Genomic DNA, 17,526 nt, shown 5'->3' with positions numbered 1-17,526 from the left:
CTTAAAACAATAGTCAGGTGCCCGTATCAACACTGAAACAGATTGTGATTAATTAAACTAATGTGACTTCAATGTAAGTGATATGGGACAAAATACACAGTCCTTGATTTGAGAAAAAAATGTACTCAAAAGTTTATCTGCAGCTCATATGATGCTTCAGATATCCAAATTAGACAAACACAGTGGTTATCATCCAAAGTCTTTTTAGTACAAAATTCCCTCTATGCCTCCACTGCAGCTCAACAGGAAAACACAAAGAGGGAATTTTGCATTAAAAAGACTGCAACTTTGGAGGATACCTACTTAAATTATCTAACTCCACCTGCAGAAGACTCATATTAGGTTCATTTTTGCATAGAAAGACGACTGTGGATTTTCTCCTCATCACAACATAGAAGGCCCATCGGGATCTCTTAATGGTCAGTATGAACATGAGGAATGATTACAGCAAGAAAGCCCTGTTTCAGTGTCAATATGGGTACCTGACTGTTGTTTTAAGACATACTTGAAAAGTTGCAAACCTATCCTTTAAATTCAGGAAATCTCCAGTTGTACCAAGGCCTGCTTTGTGGCCATTATGAAACAGGGGTGCTACAAAATCTTGGTTTGACCAATCATCTACCTTAATCCTAATCCACATGATAAATATAAATCTACAATCCACGTTATTGTGAGGACAACTGAAACTCAATGGTCGTTTTCCTGCGACCGTCACAGAATAGTGTGAGTGATCTTAATTGTGTTTACTTTGTAAAGATGATAAAAAAAAAATCATATTTTACCATGTCCAACAAGAGAATGACTTGCCAGCATGTGTTGAAATAATAAGTGTAAACTGAATTGAGGCCCTTTTCACAGCAGCCATGTCATAACAGGGTAAACACAGGTGTGATTGATAAAATGAATTATGGTCTATTGTTCTATTTAGTGTGCCACAGCCTTTCCAGTGAACCAGCATGCACAGTACCAAGGCCCTGGCCCAGCTAAATAGAACAGGGCCATCAATAATGTTATTAATCACACCTGTGTTTATCCTGCAATGACATGTGAAAAACGGCTGCTGTGAAAAGGGCCTATTCTCGTAAGAATTGATGTTCGCTTTCACAAAGATGCTCAAGATTTCTCCTTATATTTCCTTGTCCTTATTCCTTTCCATGTGACGTCTCATCATTGTTGCTGTATCTTCACAAAACAGCATGTAAGGAAATACCAGCAGGTCAAATTGCTGAGCTTTGTTTGCAAACCACCCACTATGGAAATGTACACATTTACACAAACAAAAGAGGACTAGCGAAGTACGTAATTTAACCCGAAAAACACCAATCTTCCGGGAAAAGAAAAGTGAGCATTATGCCTTTACTGGCAGAAAAACTGTTGCATAATAGGATATTTATGTTTTTCTCAAGTCCTGCCCATCATGACCTCAAGTGATGGGTCAGCTGAGATTTTACCTTTATAGTGATCTAATTTTTATTTATCAATATATTTAGATATCATTTTTTTAACTGAAATCTTGCCCCAAACTGGTTGATACCCTTTTTGGTTTCATGAAATTAAAATGTGATTTCAGGGTTTTTATATAAAAGCCCTGCATACCCACACAGGTGTTTTCAGATACTCTGGCTATATAGACCTGTCAGGTTGGAGTTGGGTGGAGATGTGCTGGAAACTATTATACGTGATGTCACCAAACTCTATAAACTAATGTCAATAAAAGTGTAAGTGCCTTGCCCTAAAACGTGCAACAAAGCTAACAGAAGAGTGACTGAGCTTTCAATAAAGCACAGTCTGTACAAGAGAAGAAGTCTAATGAGAGGTCTAACTGTGTGCGTGGACTTGTATGTTGGTGCTTTAAAATATATATGATCTTTTTTTTTTATGTTGTTGAGAAAGATGCTTTGCATATGGGTATTATTCCAAAATGTTATTTATCCACAATGAGACATTTTCTACTTGAATCAGACATCATGAAACATTTGATAAACATATGTGATTCTTTCATGCAACACTGATTTTTGTTTTCATATTTATTAATCATTTTATCACATTTATTTTGTCTTTGGATGTCTCTTGACTATGATACACTGCTAACACACAAGCTTAAAATTGAAGAGAGCAGCCAGTATGAAAGAAGTTTGTCTTTGTTGAATGGGGTTTATTTCATTTTGGAATGACGCTCATTGTAATTGACAGTTTAATTAAGTAATATATACTTGTATACTTATGTGGCTATGTTTCCCTATGCATATACTGCTTTACATTTTAAAATAATAAGGCCTGTAATGCACAATTATTGTGCATCAGGTAACTTTCATTGGGCAGTGATCTGTAAATGTTATTATGAGTATGTTTCATAGAATAGAGTAAAACACAGTCAATAATATATTAAAACAGTATTGTATAAATAGCTGCTTTTGGAAATAATTTAATGCATATTTTATCATGAAAAAGTATATACAGTACATTCATGTATTCAAAATACAATTTCCAGAAAAAAAAACAATTAAAAAAATTGTAATATAATACAAACAGTACAAAACACAAATTAAATGTATCCAGCTCATCATATTACAGTATATTAGAGTCTGTGTGCATACCATATATGCATTATAGAAAAGGGTGTGGCAACTATTACATTTCCATCCGTTCGTGGATTTTTCATTTAACAATAGGTATGTGTGTACATCTGAAATTACATTACATTTTAGCAGCATTTGTAAGCAATGCATTGATACTATGGCCCATTTCTGAGGACTGGACTTTGTTCAGGTGAAACTGTGGACGGTGTTGAGTTCCCACTTCCTCTTCCTGACTCTGCTGCCTCGTCCTCTCCTGAACTTTTGTCCCTTTCTGTATCTGACAGATGCAAATCATGTTCAAAAGCAGGATTCGTCTGCCCATGTCTGCGCCGCTTCTGAACCTCCTCGAAGATTTGAAGAACCTTCAAAGCACAAAAACAAAAGCAATAGGCATTAGTGTAAGCATACACTAAACTGAAATTGTGAATTTAGAATGAATCGAACAAAAAGGGATGTTTATTTTACCTTGGATTTAGGAATGAGACCCACTCTGAAGAAACCAATATGCCCTGTTTCAATCTTAGTGCAGTCCACCACAGTAGATGCAATGTTCTCTGGGGAGGGTCCGTCACACAACACTCCATCCACCTAACGGAGCAAAATGCACGTGTACTGCAAAAAATAATCCACTGCCTCTGGTATTCATTAACACTGAATTATTGTCCTCACCTTTTTGCCCAGCTTGGCGTAAACTTGGTTGTGGTGAGTTGTGTCGGCCTCGCCTGTAGGGTTGGCTGAGGTCACGGCGACGGGCCCCACCTGCAAGAAAAAAGGTTATTAAAAGTATTTACTAAAGGGTCTGCTGACTAGTTTCAGTCACGTTACAATCTGTAGAGATTACTTCCTAAAGCCCTTACCAGATTAATGAGGTGTGTGGCCACAGAACAGTCTGGGATTCTCATTGCAATGCTTTGTGGCGTCCCTATGTGTTTGGCAGCATCTCCTAAACCAAAGGTGTCCATCCACGGGCCTGTGTGAGCCAAGAGACCAATATGATGCTCATAAAACCCCCATCATGCAACGTGAGCACACACACACACACACACAATGTTACTCATACAAATATGCATCCATAAACGCACACCTACCCCTGGATATAACCATGCTAATGGAGGAGGGCCACGCAGCCTCCATGAAGTCCAGGAGCAGAGGGCTCAGCAGGTGTCGCACCGGCTCCAGCTGCTTGATGGAGGAGATCCACAGGGACATGGGTCGGTCCTGTGCCTGCTTCTTCACCCTGAAGTGAAACACAGCAATTAGAGAGTAATGAGACTGAATCAATAAATGAATGCAGATAAGCGCACGCTCATGAAAATAGAAACTCACATGTAAGCTTTGACGACTGCGTCGGGCCTATTGCAAGCTGCCACCAGCACATACACCGTGTCGGTGGGCATTCCACATATGCCACCATTTTTCATGATTTCTGCAAAAGCAAGAAAAATAACATCAAATATGTAAACAACTGTGTATTTTTAAAAATCAACATCGATTTCTAACAGATTCTCACCTGCAATCTGTTGGACAGACGAGGCCTTGCGGGCTGGTACATGTGGACAAATATCTGCGCCTCCCCCGACCCCACTCAGCTTGACTAAAGGTTTTCCCAAGGGGATCTGGGGGGACTGGAAGGTGCTGTTGAAAATGTGCGCCAGGAAACAATAAAAACTGACCAGACCGAAGATGATGGTGACCCCTATGTCATAACCATAAGGCAGTGCACCTAGTGCATCCAGCAGGAAGCTAATAAGGATGAGCTGGAAGGTGAGGGCGTAAGCAAACCAGGCGACATTTACAAACAGGGCTGCAGCTGTCACTAGACAGTTAAACAGCATGAAACTAATGATACCAACAGCCACGTTAAAGCCTCTGGTTTCACCGTACAGGCCGCCGTATCGTGTCAACCCCCACACCGCCCACATCACGCCGTACAGAATAAAAACTGTGCTCTCAAAGGTTTTACCTCGAGCAAAAGCTACTGAACCGCAGAGCAGATGGAGAACCCCTCCGGCCACCACCACCCAGGGCAGAACCAGCACAGACAGAGGATCTCTGTCGCCAACTGTGGCTGTGATGGCGAAAGCAGCCAGCACACTGCAGGCGTAGCCTAACACCTCTGCATCAGCATACTTGGAGTAGCCCAGATGAGGTACATGGAGCTCTTTATCATGGGCTCTGAGAGTGAGACCCTGTATCCTGCTTACTAAAGCCTTGAAATAGCCCTGCCCTGTAGGGATCATTGTAGTGGAGACCATATTGAATGTGGTAATTAAAAGCATGCCGGCAGAGAATACAAATATAGCTCCCTGTACACCCTGCGTGCCTCCTTGGAAGAAGCCTTGAGGCTGGGCTGCAATGGCAATACAATAAGCTGTAAAGCATAAGTGATAGAGCCCCTCCAGCAAGCTCTTCTGACAGCTGAACAGAGCCAGGATGGAGAAGAGCACAGAGAAGACAACGGGGAAGGGAACAGGGGAGACAGGCTGGATTGAGGAGGATAGGAGAGCGCTGTAGCCTTCTGCAAATCTCAGCAGAGCGGTGAAGCCGTAAAAAGTGGCAGCTAGTGTGTCCATGGCTCGGTAGAAGAGGACACACATGCCAAGCTGGAAGACTCCAGCTGTCCACAGCCAGGGGACGTGACCGATGGAGAGCTGGGGGACCACGCCTAACAGAGGACAGACTAACACAGAGGCGGACAGCAAGTTCATCACCAGACCTACTGACACTGCATCACTACACCTCTGGTTCTGCTCTGCTTTCCTCTTCAGGCCCAATCCTGGAGGCTCCACTTTACCACGAGTGATGGTGGACAGCAGACGTCCAAACCCAAAGTAAACACCCACCAGACAGACCAGGAGGTAGTTAGCAGCTGTGGCAGACTGACCAAAACCAGCAGCTGATAAACCGGCAATTTGATGAGCACATGCTAAGCCAATGCCGACAGCTATGAGAAACAGAACTACTTTCTTTACGACAACTGCTACAAGGCCTATGATGAGCAGGGCTAAGGTAAACGCCGCCAGGCCAGGGACCAGAGAGGATCTCAGCTCTGTGGGCTGCAGCACCCCCTGCCCCACCAGGATGTACACCAGACCTGAACCACACCACAGGGCCGAGACGGTCAGACACAGAGAGGAAAACAGCTGGGCGTGGGACAGACTGCGACAGATACCTGAGATATAAACAGAGGAGAGGAATATGAGTTTTACACATACAAATCAACCAATACTACAAATGAATGAATCAAAACTTGTGATAAACATTCATCAAAGCCAACCTGCATAAGCTAAGAGGGCTGCAATAATGAGGAGCAGAATCCCCAGTGCAGTATGGGGGATGAAGTCTTCTTCAGGTGAGCTGGCATAGTTGTTCACCAAAAGCAGGAGAGAACCTATAAGTCAGAAAAAATAACATTAAACATTATTATAATATTGTATTACTTTTTTAAATATTGATGAAAACAAATATGTGATTTTGCACCCTCCAATAATAACATCAAGCGTCTGCCTAGAAGTCTGGCTAACTGAGAACCGGTTTTAATTTCCTCACATGATAACATATTCTATGTAGCTAATAATCAATTTAATAAAAAATATCTGCATGATTGGTTTTAAGAAGAGAGGTGTTTTCTGATATTAGCAGTAGGCTCTTCTTTAAGTTTCTACAGCTTGAAACGTAAACAACATGCGTTATAAAAACTGATCCTGAACTAATATGTCACTTTATTTTTTTATTACATTTAATTATTAATAAAATTGGTTTCTGTTAGACTCCAGAACCAGCACTGCTCCCAGTAGACCACATATACACACACACCAAAAAACTGACAAGAACTGCACTTTACTGTACACCAACTGTCTATCAGTACTACTCAGGTGTAATTCTCACTGTGCAATATCATTTTCCACTTGTGCAATTTTGTTAATAGTCTGTTTATTATCAATACTGTATATACTGCTCCTATTTTTATACTTCCTTCTATTTAAATGGTTCATATTTTGTTACACTTTGTTAAGCTCTTTTTTTTACTTTGTTAGCTGATGCGTCTTGTTTTTTGCACTATCCCCTTTGCTGCTTTACATTGCACATTTCCCCCTCTGCGGGACTAATAAAGGAAGATCTTATCTTATCTTATCTTATATTATCTTGATATTAGTGGTTGGCTACTTTTTTTTTAGGTTTCAAAACTTACACAACATTACTTTGGAATTTTGATATCAGAATATAACAATATAAATAAATAAATAAATAAATAAATAAATAAGTAAGTAAATAAATAAATAAATAAATAAATATAACAGCAGAAAGTAAACTGTAAACAATTGCTGTTAATTTACAGCAGGATTTCAACAGTATTAACCTGTTATTGCTAAAAAACAGTGCTTTACTGTTAATACAAAAGAAAACCTGTTAAATTACGCTCATAGGCCGTTTTTTAACTGAACTATAATGCATTCTTAAAAAACAGCACTTTACTGCTGATCAACTGTCTAAAGTATCATCAGTAACAGTTTCATGCAGTATTTTTTTTAATTCTGGGACCTGATCTGCACATGTGAGGCTTGTGCATTGTACATGATTGTAAAATCAGTGAATTAGCTCTGTTCTTCACTCACATGTTGTTATGGTTTGCATTCTGTGCTTATAGCCAGATATAGAGAGACATTTTGGGAAAAGTGTCAACAAGTCTATTATAGCCTTTTTCCTACCAAGTGCCTTTAATTGTATTTAGTGTGACTATTCCTATGTCTGTAACCTGCTAAGTCTATTCATCTAGGCAAAAAATAATGTTTATTAAAATGTATGTAAAAAATAAATACAGCATTAAAACAAATCAGTAAGATAATGTAAAAGAAAGGTGAAAAACAGCTATATAATGTATCTTTAAACTGTAATTAACTGTAAAATACTGGGAAATTAATAAAAACAAAACAGTTCAAACTGTATTTTTCATTAACAGTACAAAGCTGTAAATTTCATCGACAGTATAATAATGTTAATTTTACAGTAACATAAAGGCAACCCTGCTGCCAGTTCTTTACCGTTATTTTACTGGGAAGTTCTTAACAGTGTAGTCTTATGCCTGCAAATGCAAAAAATAACAAAAAACTGTCGTATGTAAATAAAAGCTCACCGCCAGAGATGCCCAGTATGCCGACGGACACATGCAGTGAGTGTTGAGCCATCATAGGAGTAGATGCTGAAGACTTGAGGCGCAACTTTATAGCCAACAGCTGCGTGTGACGTCAGCAGCACGCAGGAAAAACATGAGCTGCACCTCAACGGGGAAAAACGTCAGGTGAGTCACAGGAGAGGAAAAATAGGCTCTTCCAGAAATTATAGTAAATATAAAAAGTGATTTCCTCATTATGATTCATTATATATACACAGAGATGTCATGTAGGCTGATTGTGAGTAAATACACCTGCACATTAATGGTATTTAATCGCAACTTAGTCTAAATATCAACTCTTTTTTCCTTGTTGAGTATTAGGCAAATGCGATGACTTCATATATCATTTTTAACCAGTAAAATTACAGATCTGGTGATTTATGTATTATGATTCTAGACCTCCAACTGTGCTTCATAAAATGCAAGACTGACATTCATATTCTATTTAAAGCACCTGCTATTTTTTTTAGTATCCTATTCATATCTGCATATCATTGGTTTGAGAGATGTTTTCTGATATTAGCAGTAGGCTCTTCTTTAAGTTTCTACAGCTTGAAACGTAAATAAAATACGTTATAAAAACTTTTTTTTAATTTAATTTAATTTTTATTTCATTTAATTATTAATAAAATTGGTTTCTGATATTAGTGGTTGGCTACTCTTTTTTTAGGTTTCAAAACTTACACAACATACCTTTGAATTTTGATATCAAAATATAACAATATAATAATAGCCTAGTCCTAAATTAATTAATGTATCGTTATCTATCAAAATATTCTTTAAAGACAATTATCAAATAATTCTTAAAACACATAGGATTGAACAGTAAAATAAATAAATCATGTAATTAATTTAGATGTTTCCTCATTACATCACATTAATTGTTCATTGACAAACTGAGTTGAGTGACTTGGCAGTTTACCGCCAAAGCTGACCATGACAATGCAACAGTGTGTCTGGTTACCTTTGCTGGTGTATGATGTCAGCCTTTAGGAAAGAGAGCAGGTTGTGGGAGGAGACAGAGAGGCAGGACTATAAAGAGTCTGCTTCAGAGGTCAGACAGCACACTTCTGCTGCTCAACAGCTCCATCACACACAGCCAGGCCACCTGTCCTACTGTACCTATACAAGGTGAGATCTATTTACACTGTCTTAACATCTATCTAAACTTAACCAATGCTTTCTCCTAATATGTTAAGAATAAAGGTTGATTTCAGACGATAATGTTATGATTCAATGCAAAGTGTATGACACATATTCCTTTTACAGTACTGCATTTTCATTCATATCAGTGGAGTTTGGCGTAGCAGACTCCAACCTCTTCCTGTAACTTCTCCTTGGTGTCAACAATGTTACCTGGCAACAGCATCTCCTGTGACTCCTCTGTCACCATGACTCTGTAAATTTTTTAATGTAAACAAGTGCAACAGGTAGCTCAGGAGCGGTACTCTTCATGTCTGATAATAAGGTATATTAACACTAGATAAATGTGTTTGCTTTATGTGTGTGTTTTATAGGAACCATGGCAAAGCGTGTTGCAGTTATTCTCTCAGGCTGTGGAGTCTATGACGGCACAGAGATCCACGAGGCCTCTGCCGTCCTCGTCCATCTGAGTCGTGCTGGAGCAAAAGTAAGGGCAATTAAAGATGAGAAGTAAACTTACTTATTACAGTTATTTTACGTCAGACTTCTGGATCCAGTCCAATTTAGAGGGACTTTGTAGCTTTCACGTCTACGTTTCGGTCTATCATTTAGCAATACAAGAGCAAGATATAGTTGGTCTCAATGACAACTCTTAAAAGGCCCCACAGTCCTTAGCTACAGAGGCTAAGCTTTACATGCTTCATTTCAGGTGCAGATGTTTGCGCCGGATGCAGATCAGATGCATGTTGTCAATCACTGTGAGGGGAAACCTACAGAGGAGAAAAGAAACATCCTGCAGGAAAGTGCTCGCATCGCCAGGGGTGAAGTCACTGATCTGGCCAAATTAGATGTTTCAGCATTCGATGCCCTCATCCTCCCAGGTTCGACCGTGGAGTCAAATATTTTCCATATTATTTCTGTTTTTTCACTTCAATTTTTGCAATATTCTAAACAAATCCTGTGTTTTCTCATTCAGGGGGCTTTGGTGTGGCGAAGAACCTGAGCGACTGGGGAGTGAAGAATAAGGACTGTACCGTCCAACCTGATGTAGAGAAGGTCATCAAGGCTTTCCACAAAGCCAAAAAGCCGCTAGGCATGTGTTGCATCGCCCCCATCCTCGCTGCCAAAGTCCTGCCCGGCTGCGAGATCACTGTGGGACAGGACAAAGAGAGTGAAAAGTGTGTGAAATAGTGTGTCATCATCAGTCATCTATGGATATATATTTATAAAAAAAAGTCACTCAACAGTTCTAACTTTCCTTCTTTTTTCATCTTTAGGTGGCCGTATGCTCAGACAGCAGCCGCTATGAAGGAGATGGGCTGCAAACACATCAACACGGATGTGGATAAAGCACACGTTGATGTCAAAAATAAGCTGGTCACCACATCTGCATTCATGTGCAAAGCTCCCATTCATAACGTCTTTGATGGAATAGGAGTCCTTGTTAAAGAGACACTGAAACTGGCTTAAAAAGTCTCTGATTAAATACTGGATGTTTGTATCTATTTAAAAACATTTGTGATTGATTGAATTGTGAAATGTGTCTAATATCAAGTTATCTCTGAGCATTCGTCTGATGTATCGTCAATGAGTTGTTTTGAGATGTTTTGAGATGTTTTGAGATGTTCAATAAAAGTGACTCTACTAATTACAAATTTGCATTTTTTTTATTTATTAAAATAAAACAATGAAAATCATAAATACTTTAGGATAATAATCTCATAAACTCATATATACTGTATATTGTATTAGAAAAAGGATGCGCTTCAACAATGAGATTAACAGTGGAGTGCTAAACCCAAATTACGAGCATATTCCAAAAAAAATGAGGCAGCAGATCAAAGATTTTGAATTCAAGGAGGACAAAGTAGGCTACATTTCCTTTACTGTATATTGTGTTTGTACCTAACATGGATGTGACTCAGTGGTTTATTACACAGTGCAGATGATTTTTAAGCCCACTAAGACCATGTCCAGGCAGAGATCAACGTGGCTATACCAACAACCCACAATCTTTTAAATGGTAGGTTCAAGTACATGCAGTAATACAGTTGTTCCAGTTGTTGGACTCATTTTGCCGTGGTTTCATCTAAAGGGGGTTGGAAAAACAATAGACGCGATCGTGCTCTGATCATGGATGATCTTATAATACATCCATGGCTCCGATGCCGGAAGTAGGTTTGATTGCATTCAGAATCAATTGCCTATCCTGGCTATCCTGGATGATGATTTTCTTTCGACTTAAATTTTTGGATCTGAATTTGTGAACATTGAAAAAAAAAACATTAAAATTCAGCTTCTGATTTTGCAAATCAAGAAATTTCAGATTTTAAATTTCAAAGAATTGAATTTAGAACAAATGCATCCAGATTAATAGTTTTCTGCTATGCTATGAATTCAGTGGTGTTTAAATTTCAATATTACGTATCCGTTGGCTGTTGAAATTCAAATATCTATGTCTCTTATTTGCTTCCATATTTTATTCCATATTTCAGACATCTTCTTGTATAAAGTAGAATCCACAATAATCAATAAATTACTGTTGTCCAGAAGAGGAAAACTTAGTCTTTTAAGTTGTTAAAAGTAACATATTCTGACTGTCGTTGTGCAACATTTTGACAACTTTTGTGCATCAAATATGCAAAAAGACAAACTTGAGGTGGAACAGTGCTTTGGATGAGAAATAACACATTTATTGAGCTCAGTCTGAATTTATAACAATCTCTTACAGATTTCACACTAAAACAAGCTGTGACTAAATGAAGTGTTTTGTGGAGGATTTTTAAAAACATACCTTCCCTTTTTGATCATATTTCAATACTCAATAATATTACAATAATATTTACCTTTAGCAAAGATGTCCTCAATATTTTGCAGAACCTAAGTGAACTGTGTTGAACTGAGATTCATTGACTGACCAGTGTTTGGGTGTTTTGAGGTTTATTTTAAAGCAATTTAAAACAGTCCAGTTAAATGTATAAATGGAACAAGACAATGGCCACACATTCTTTACATTAAAACATTATTTTATATAATTAATAATTTATTCACAATTGAGACATTTCAATACAATTTAGTACAAACTACTATTATACTATTACTATTATTTTCATAAATTATATTACTCACAAACATTTGTTCTAAGTAGGAAATATTACAGTAAAGCGTACAAGTAACTGTTCTTGCCAGTAGGAAGAATCAAAGAAGTATTCATGTGGTTTTGTTGGAGAAATGATTGAACCGATCCGTTCCACATAACAACACTGTCGCAGCAAACTTCCTGGGACGATCTGGATCCTATCGGCAACAAAAACAATCAGGATCAATACACAGTCCATGTCAGTCTGTGAAATTATAATCTGCATGGAATATAGTAAATCTATATTCGTGTTTGTCTCACCTCTGTGGGATATGCACTGGTGGGAACATAACGGATCACAAGCCCACAGCGCCTCTTCTGGGATGTGTTGGGATCACTGGCATGGACGAGGAGTCCATCATGAATCTATTAAAACAAAATCCTAATTAAAGCTAGGGTTGGTAATCTTGAGAAACCACCAAGAGTACACTAGATTTTAAAAATGATCCAACCAAAAACACAGCCCAGTGTTGCCAACTCAGTGTTGCCCGCACTAGCTCCAAAAGTCCCTAAATCTGGCGAGAAAGTTGCCAAGTTGGCAACACTGACAGTCACCGTCTGTTCAGACCTCCATCCAAAGCTACTCCCCCAAAATTGTCATTGTGAACGTAAACAACAATCATGGCTATTATTAGTACTCATATCTGTCAAGCTACAGCTTGTGGAAGACTACGGTGACGCGCAATGAGTGCTTTTTTCTTCAGAACATTTGATTTATTGATTGCTGTTGGGATGTAAAGAGAATTTCAACAAATAAAACAAAACGTTTTTTTTTTAAAAAAAAGATTACCAACCCTAGCTTTAATTCACCTTATCTTGTACTCAACCCTGTCATCTTTAATAAACAAGAAATAAACTCACAGACATCTGCCCAGCTAACAGAGGACAAAACACAGCTTCGTCAGCCTGAACCAGCTCCTCTGGGATCTCCTGATTGACTGATAGCATGTTTCCAGGCTGGATGGCTTGGCGATGGGTCAACATGCCAGCGCAGTGGCTACCTGCAGGGCACAAAGACAAAATGTTACACTCTGTGACGCAGGTAGTTAATTTTATTCAACACTGATATAAATCCAAAACCTTTTTTATAGTGTTTGGTGAAAGTCAAGAAAAGCTTTTATGCTGCTTTCGTTTAGTTAAGGTGCAACCAAGGCAACACATTTATTTATATAGCACATTTCCAATATAGCCAATGCAGTGATCTTAGAACTGGAGTTACTGTACATGCTGAGACTTTTTGGTCCTTGTTACAACCCTGGCAGTAGATATTCTTTTTTTATTTAATCTTTGTTATTGATTTAATGTGACTACTGAAATTTAGGGAGGCTTCTAGCTTGGTTTGTCCTCTCCAAGGACAGACTATTAAGGTAAGAACAGACTTTTAAGTCTTTCATCATTGGCCTTGAAAACAATGACTTCAGTTATGTCCTCATTTAACTGGAAATATTTGTGGAACATCCAGCTACTAATTTGTTTAATGCACTGAACCAGACAGTCTGTTGAACTATTGAACTCTGACAGTGCTATATATATTATTTGTGTGAAATATGTATATCTTTGAATTTTGACAAATTCCAGCTAACGAGAGTGTGTAAAGATTAAACCAGGTCAATGGCTAAAGGCATAAACTTGCACGAGAAACAGAAATGAGTAGCTGATATACCTGGGATGACCTGAAGGGCGCCGTTCTCTTGCAGTGAGTCATCTAAAGCGAGCCACACAGAGAGAACAGGGCCACCAGCAATACCCCAATACCTGTGAACAACACAATTACAGTTAGACAAAACAAAACAAAACAAAAACTCTCGTGTTTGTTTTTCAGTGTGTGAATCTACCTCATATCCTGATGCCAGGCCACATATGGGAGTCCAGGTTGGTTCACTGCATCTTCATTCTCCTGGATGTCAGGTTTGAGTGTTGGGTATTTACAGATGAAGCGGGAGTCCAGCAGGATGACATCAGGGCCCAGGATGGCTTTGACCACTTGTATGATCTCAGGGTGCTTGGTCAGGCTCCCCACCCATGGATACTGAAGGTGAACATTGTGGAGGCTGTACTGGGTGTATTCTTCACCTGGAAACACACAGAATACACCCATTCACTAACACCGTATAGTGCAACACCGTATATTAACCTACTTTATTTAGTTATGTGTGGAACAAAAAACAAGATACACATTGAAAAAGAAATGGCAAGCATGTCAATTTTGAGGATTACAAAAATTTGCAGACAAATTAGACTCACAGTCTTTGCCCAAAACCACATTCCTGATATCTAAAGTTTGTCTTATTACTTATTTCTGCACCGTCTCTTTTAACCTGTGTCCTTTTTCATCCCTTCCCTCCTTCGTCTTCCAGTGCTACTCACCAAATTTCTTCTCCAGCTCAGCAAAGGCCTGCTTGGCCTCCCTCAGCTCAGTCTCCTTCAACACAGGCAGCGCGGAGAGGAAGCCCTGCTGGTTGTAGAGCTCCTGCAGTTTAGTCGTGGATGTAGACATCTCTGTTGGACAGTTTCACTGTTGACGCCTTCGGGGTTTCTGCTTCCAATATTTATAAGGTACAGGCTGTTTGTGGTGGAGGTGGAGGTGAGGGGGAAGAACAGATAGAAAAAGTTCAGTTTAAATATAGTCAGTATTCTGTCTAACATTGTGTTTTCCATCTAGTTTTAGAGACAAGTTCAATTTGCAGACACAAAAAAAAGCATGCCCTGTCCAGCTGGACTGATGGGAAAAAACATTTAACCACATTTAGTTGGGTTACACTGAGCACCACCTTGTTCTTCCTGCACTGTAAGACCAATATACACATTCGACAGGTGGCGTTACATCTTATTACTAACTTAAGTATTATATTGTCTCCATACCTGTCTGCTGTTCAGTCTCCTCTTCCTCTCTCTGTGAGTCTGGGCTCTGGATACCTCCAAGCTCTTCTGTGGCAACTATTTATACCACACAGAGCACCTTCTGGAAACTCCTCTTCCTTTAATAGCATCTTACAATTCATCCATTTCCTAAAATGAAGGGGAAAATCCATGACTCCATTTGGGTGTGACGTACACGACCTTAGTCCAGGTGTGGTGGGCAATTCAAAGACTAAAGTAACATGAAACCTTATCTTTCTGGAAGTTACGTGCCGGCCTTTGTAATCTCCACCTAAATGACCGTCACGCTATACATCAGGAAGTAGATACTCACTTGAAAATGGTCCAGACTGATATGAACAACACAGCTTCACTTCACACTAACTCATTACATGAGTCAAACTAACCTTACCAATCATCACCATCTTATATTACACTTTTCTCTTCCTTGTCGGGAACTGAAGAAAGGATGACTGACCACAGTATAAAGACATATTTCATATCATTTGTGATGGATGTTATGAGTTTGCTTTGTGAGTGTTTGGACAAGTTTGGGTAAAGAATGAATGACAAAACATTTTAGCCAGCTTCCTCTTTGTTTAGTTGTTCCGGATATTATAACATCATTGTTATTATTATTTCAATTCAGTTTTTCATCAAATTTTCCATTCATATTTGAGAATATATAAGAATATCAGTAGACACATTTGTGTCGTTCTTCGTGAATGTTGTCGTGAATTTTTCTTTGGACCCTCTCCCTGAAAGACTGAAATACCCAAATCCAAATATCTGAGAATTATATATCTATATCTAAGTATAACAAAATAGTGAAAATACAGCCACTCTCTAGGTTTTAATAAAGAGCTGCTAAAAGGTTAAATTGCTGCCGAATGAGTGAGCCGGGCCCAGGCATCAACGCTATTGCCGAGTAGGGAAGGAAAATAAATGATGTTAAAAATGCATACTTATAAAAAAAGGATAAATAGAGACGATTAGTAAGCTCTGAGTCCAAAGCCGAGAGCAATGAAGAACTGCTACAAAACATACATAATAAATAGAATAATAATATCTTGGTATAGTAGATGAAAAAAAATGGAAGGAATGTTTACATCTCACATATCCACAAATAAAAAATTATGTTTAATTCTGTATAAATTATGACAAGGATATACTATAGTAGAGACAAAATTCAGTTTGACACCAGCTCCTCAGATAAATGTTTCAGAGTGACTTCCTCATACATGTGTGACGGCCCCTGCCTCACTACTGAGATGCCAGTGTGGATTTGGCCATTGATTCTTTCCCTGTGTCCTTGAAGGTATCACGGGAGAGGATGCCTGATGCAGAGCACCTGATGACTGATGCAGAGCACCTGATGCTGGCGCGTCCGGAGTATAAAAGCCCCAATCAAGTGCTGCTCAGGCCTCTTTTTCCTTCACCTGGACTCGTACCTGTCAGAACCTGCCGGGCTGCCTTTGTTTGACTCTTCTTTAGTTTCCACTTACAACACATCACACATCCACATCTACATTACTGATGTTACTGACTGACACACTCCACATTTGTAGTTATTTCTGTATATTCTTAATTTATTTGTAATAAATATCTTTAATTTACAATCAATCACTGCGTCCTTTCCCGTATTTGTCATGGCCTAGGAGCCGGGCTATGACAAATTGGGGGCTCGTCCAGCTTTTTTCCCGTTTGTGCCGCGACTTTTTGATAAGATCTGGTAATGAGTGTTTTTGTGCTTTTGGGCACTTTGGTAATTAGTTGCGCTCTTTGTGACTTGTTTGGACCATTTGGGTCAGTTAAAACGGTAAAAACTGTCTGCAGCAGAAGTTTGATCTTGGCCTGTTCGTGTGTTTCAGAGAATTTGGCATGCGTAAAGTTTGTTTGGAGCGCCCGCGGCGCGCGGCTTGTTCCTTTGTTACCTAGTACCTTGTGTGCGCGAATGTTGGTTTGAGGGAAAGGACAACGTATTTGGGATGCTTTGCAGGGTAAATTTAATGACTTTTATAGGACTTTGGATTTGTAGTTGTTTCTTACCTGGATTTTGTGGAGAGAGGAGTTTGTTTCGCCGTCTTTGTTTGCGCTTAGATCAGCTGGCCCAGATGACACTTGCGTGTTGCTCTGTGCGTAATTGTTGCAAAGTGGTGCAGAGTTTTCCCTTGTAGGCTGTAGCGACGTTCCCTTTGGGTTCGTTGAGCTGATTTATTTGTAGTGCTGTGGCAAAAGTGGTTGAAGCTTTCATGCTTCACGGGAGCATATCCGTGGTTTCAGGGGGTTGCTAGCTTGCTAGTCGCTCTGCTGGGCCAGCGGTCTTCAGTGCATAAATACCCACCGCAAGTAGCTGCATGAAGACTAGGGATGAGCTTAGTTAGCTGGGTTTTTCTTTAGATAGCGGGGAAACTCTAAACCGTGTTGAGGAGTATTCCTCTTTGAGCGCAAGAGTAGACATTGTGGTGTCTGCCTGGTGCGGTTGTGTGCGTAACGGTGGATTTGCTCAGTTGTCAGTTGGCTTTTTGTCTTTGTAAATGTCTGTGATTGAGGCGTTCATTGCTGCTCCGTCTCTGGAGTCCCTGGATACCTGCACAAAAGAGCAGTTGCTCTTGATTGCCGAGCATTATTCA

General features: G+C 39.3%; 3 protein-coding genes across 3 annotated transcripts; 1 reads left to right on the top strand and 2 right to left on the bottom strand.

Annotated features, from left to right (window-relative positions):
* Nucleotides 1-2,134: 2,134 nt before the first annotated feature.
* Nucleotides 2,135-7,865, bottom strand: LOC141775222 (uncharacterized). The gene is made up of 9 exons (XM_074648372.1): nt 7,714-7,865; nt 5,857-5,970; nt 4,090-5,751; nt 3,906-4,005; nt 3,668-3,816; nt 3,437-3,549; nt 3,249-3,338; nt 3,045-3,167; nt 2,135-2,941 (listed from the first exon to the last, which is right to left on the bottom strand). Exons 1-9 carry the CDS (start codon nt 7,766-7,768, stop codon nt 2,735-2,737), a joined length of 2,613 nt encoding a protein of 870 aa, XP_074504473.1. The 5' UTR covers nt 7,769-7,865; the 3' UTR covers nt 2,135-2,734.
* Nucleotides 7,866-8,749: 884 nt separating this feature from the next.
* LOC141775223 (glutamine amidotransferase-like class 1 domain-containing protein 3, mitochondrial) lies at nt 8,750-10,550 on the top strand. The gene is made up of 5 exons (XM_074648373.1): nt 8,750-8,883; nt 9,270-9,382; nt 9,605-9,776; nt 9,872-10,073; nt 10,173-10,550. The coding sequence occupies exons 2-5, from the start codon at nt 9,275-9,277 to the stop codon at nt 10,363-10,365; spliced, it is 675 nt and encodes a 224-aa protein (XP_074504474.1). The 5' UTR covers nt 8,750-8,883; nt 9,270-9,274; the 3' UTR covers nt 10,366-10,550.
* A 1,353-nt stretch (nt 10,551-11,903) lies between these two features.
* Nucleotides 11,904-15,031, bottom strand: LOC141774812 (L-threonyl-[L-threonyl-carrier protein] 4-chlorinase). Its single transcript, XM_074647628.1, has 7 exons — nt 14,897-15,031; nt 14,402-14,597; nt 13,870-14,107; nt 13,698-13,789; nt 12,896-13,035; nt 12,296-12,400; nt 11,904-12,192 (listed from the first exon to the last, which is right to left on the bottom strand). Exons 2-7 carry the CDS (start codon nt 14,529-14,531, stop codon nt 12,106-12,108), a joined length of 792 nt encoding a protein of 263 aa, XP_074503729.1. The 5' UTR covers nt 14,532-14,597; nt 14,897-15,031; the 3' UTR covers nt 11,904-12,105.
* Between the last annotated feature and the right edge of the window lie 2,495 nt (nt 15,032-17,526).

The sequence above is a fragment of the Sebastes fasciatus genome, chromosome 10 (genome assembly GCF_043250625.1).
Source record: "Sebastes fasciatus isolate fSebFas1 chromosome 10, fSebFas1.pri, whole genome shotgun sequence".
NCBI lineage: Eukaryota > Metazoa > Chordata > Actinopteri > Perciformes > Sebastidae > Sebastes > Sebastes fasciatus.
The sequence above is the reverse complement of the archived record's forward strand: the minus strand, read 5'-3'. Positions and strand labels throughout refer to the sequence as shown.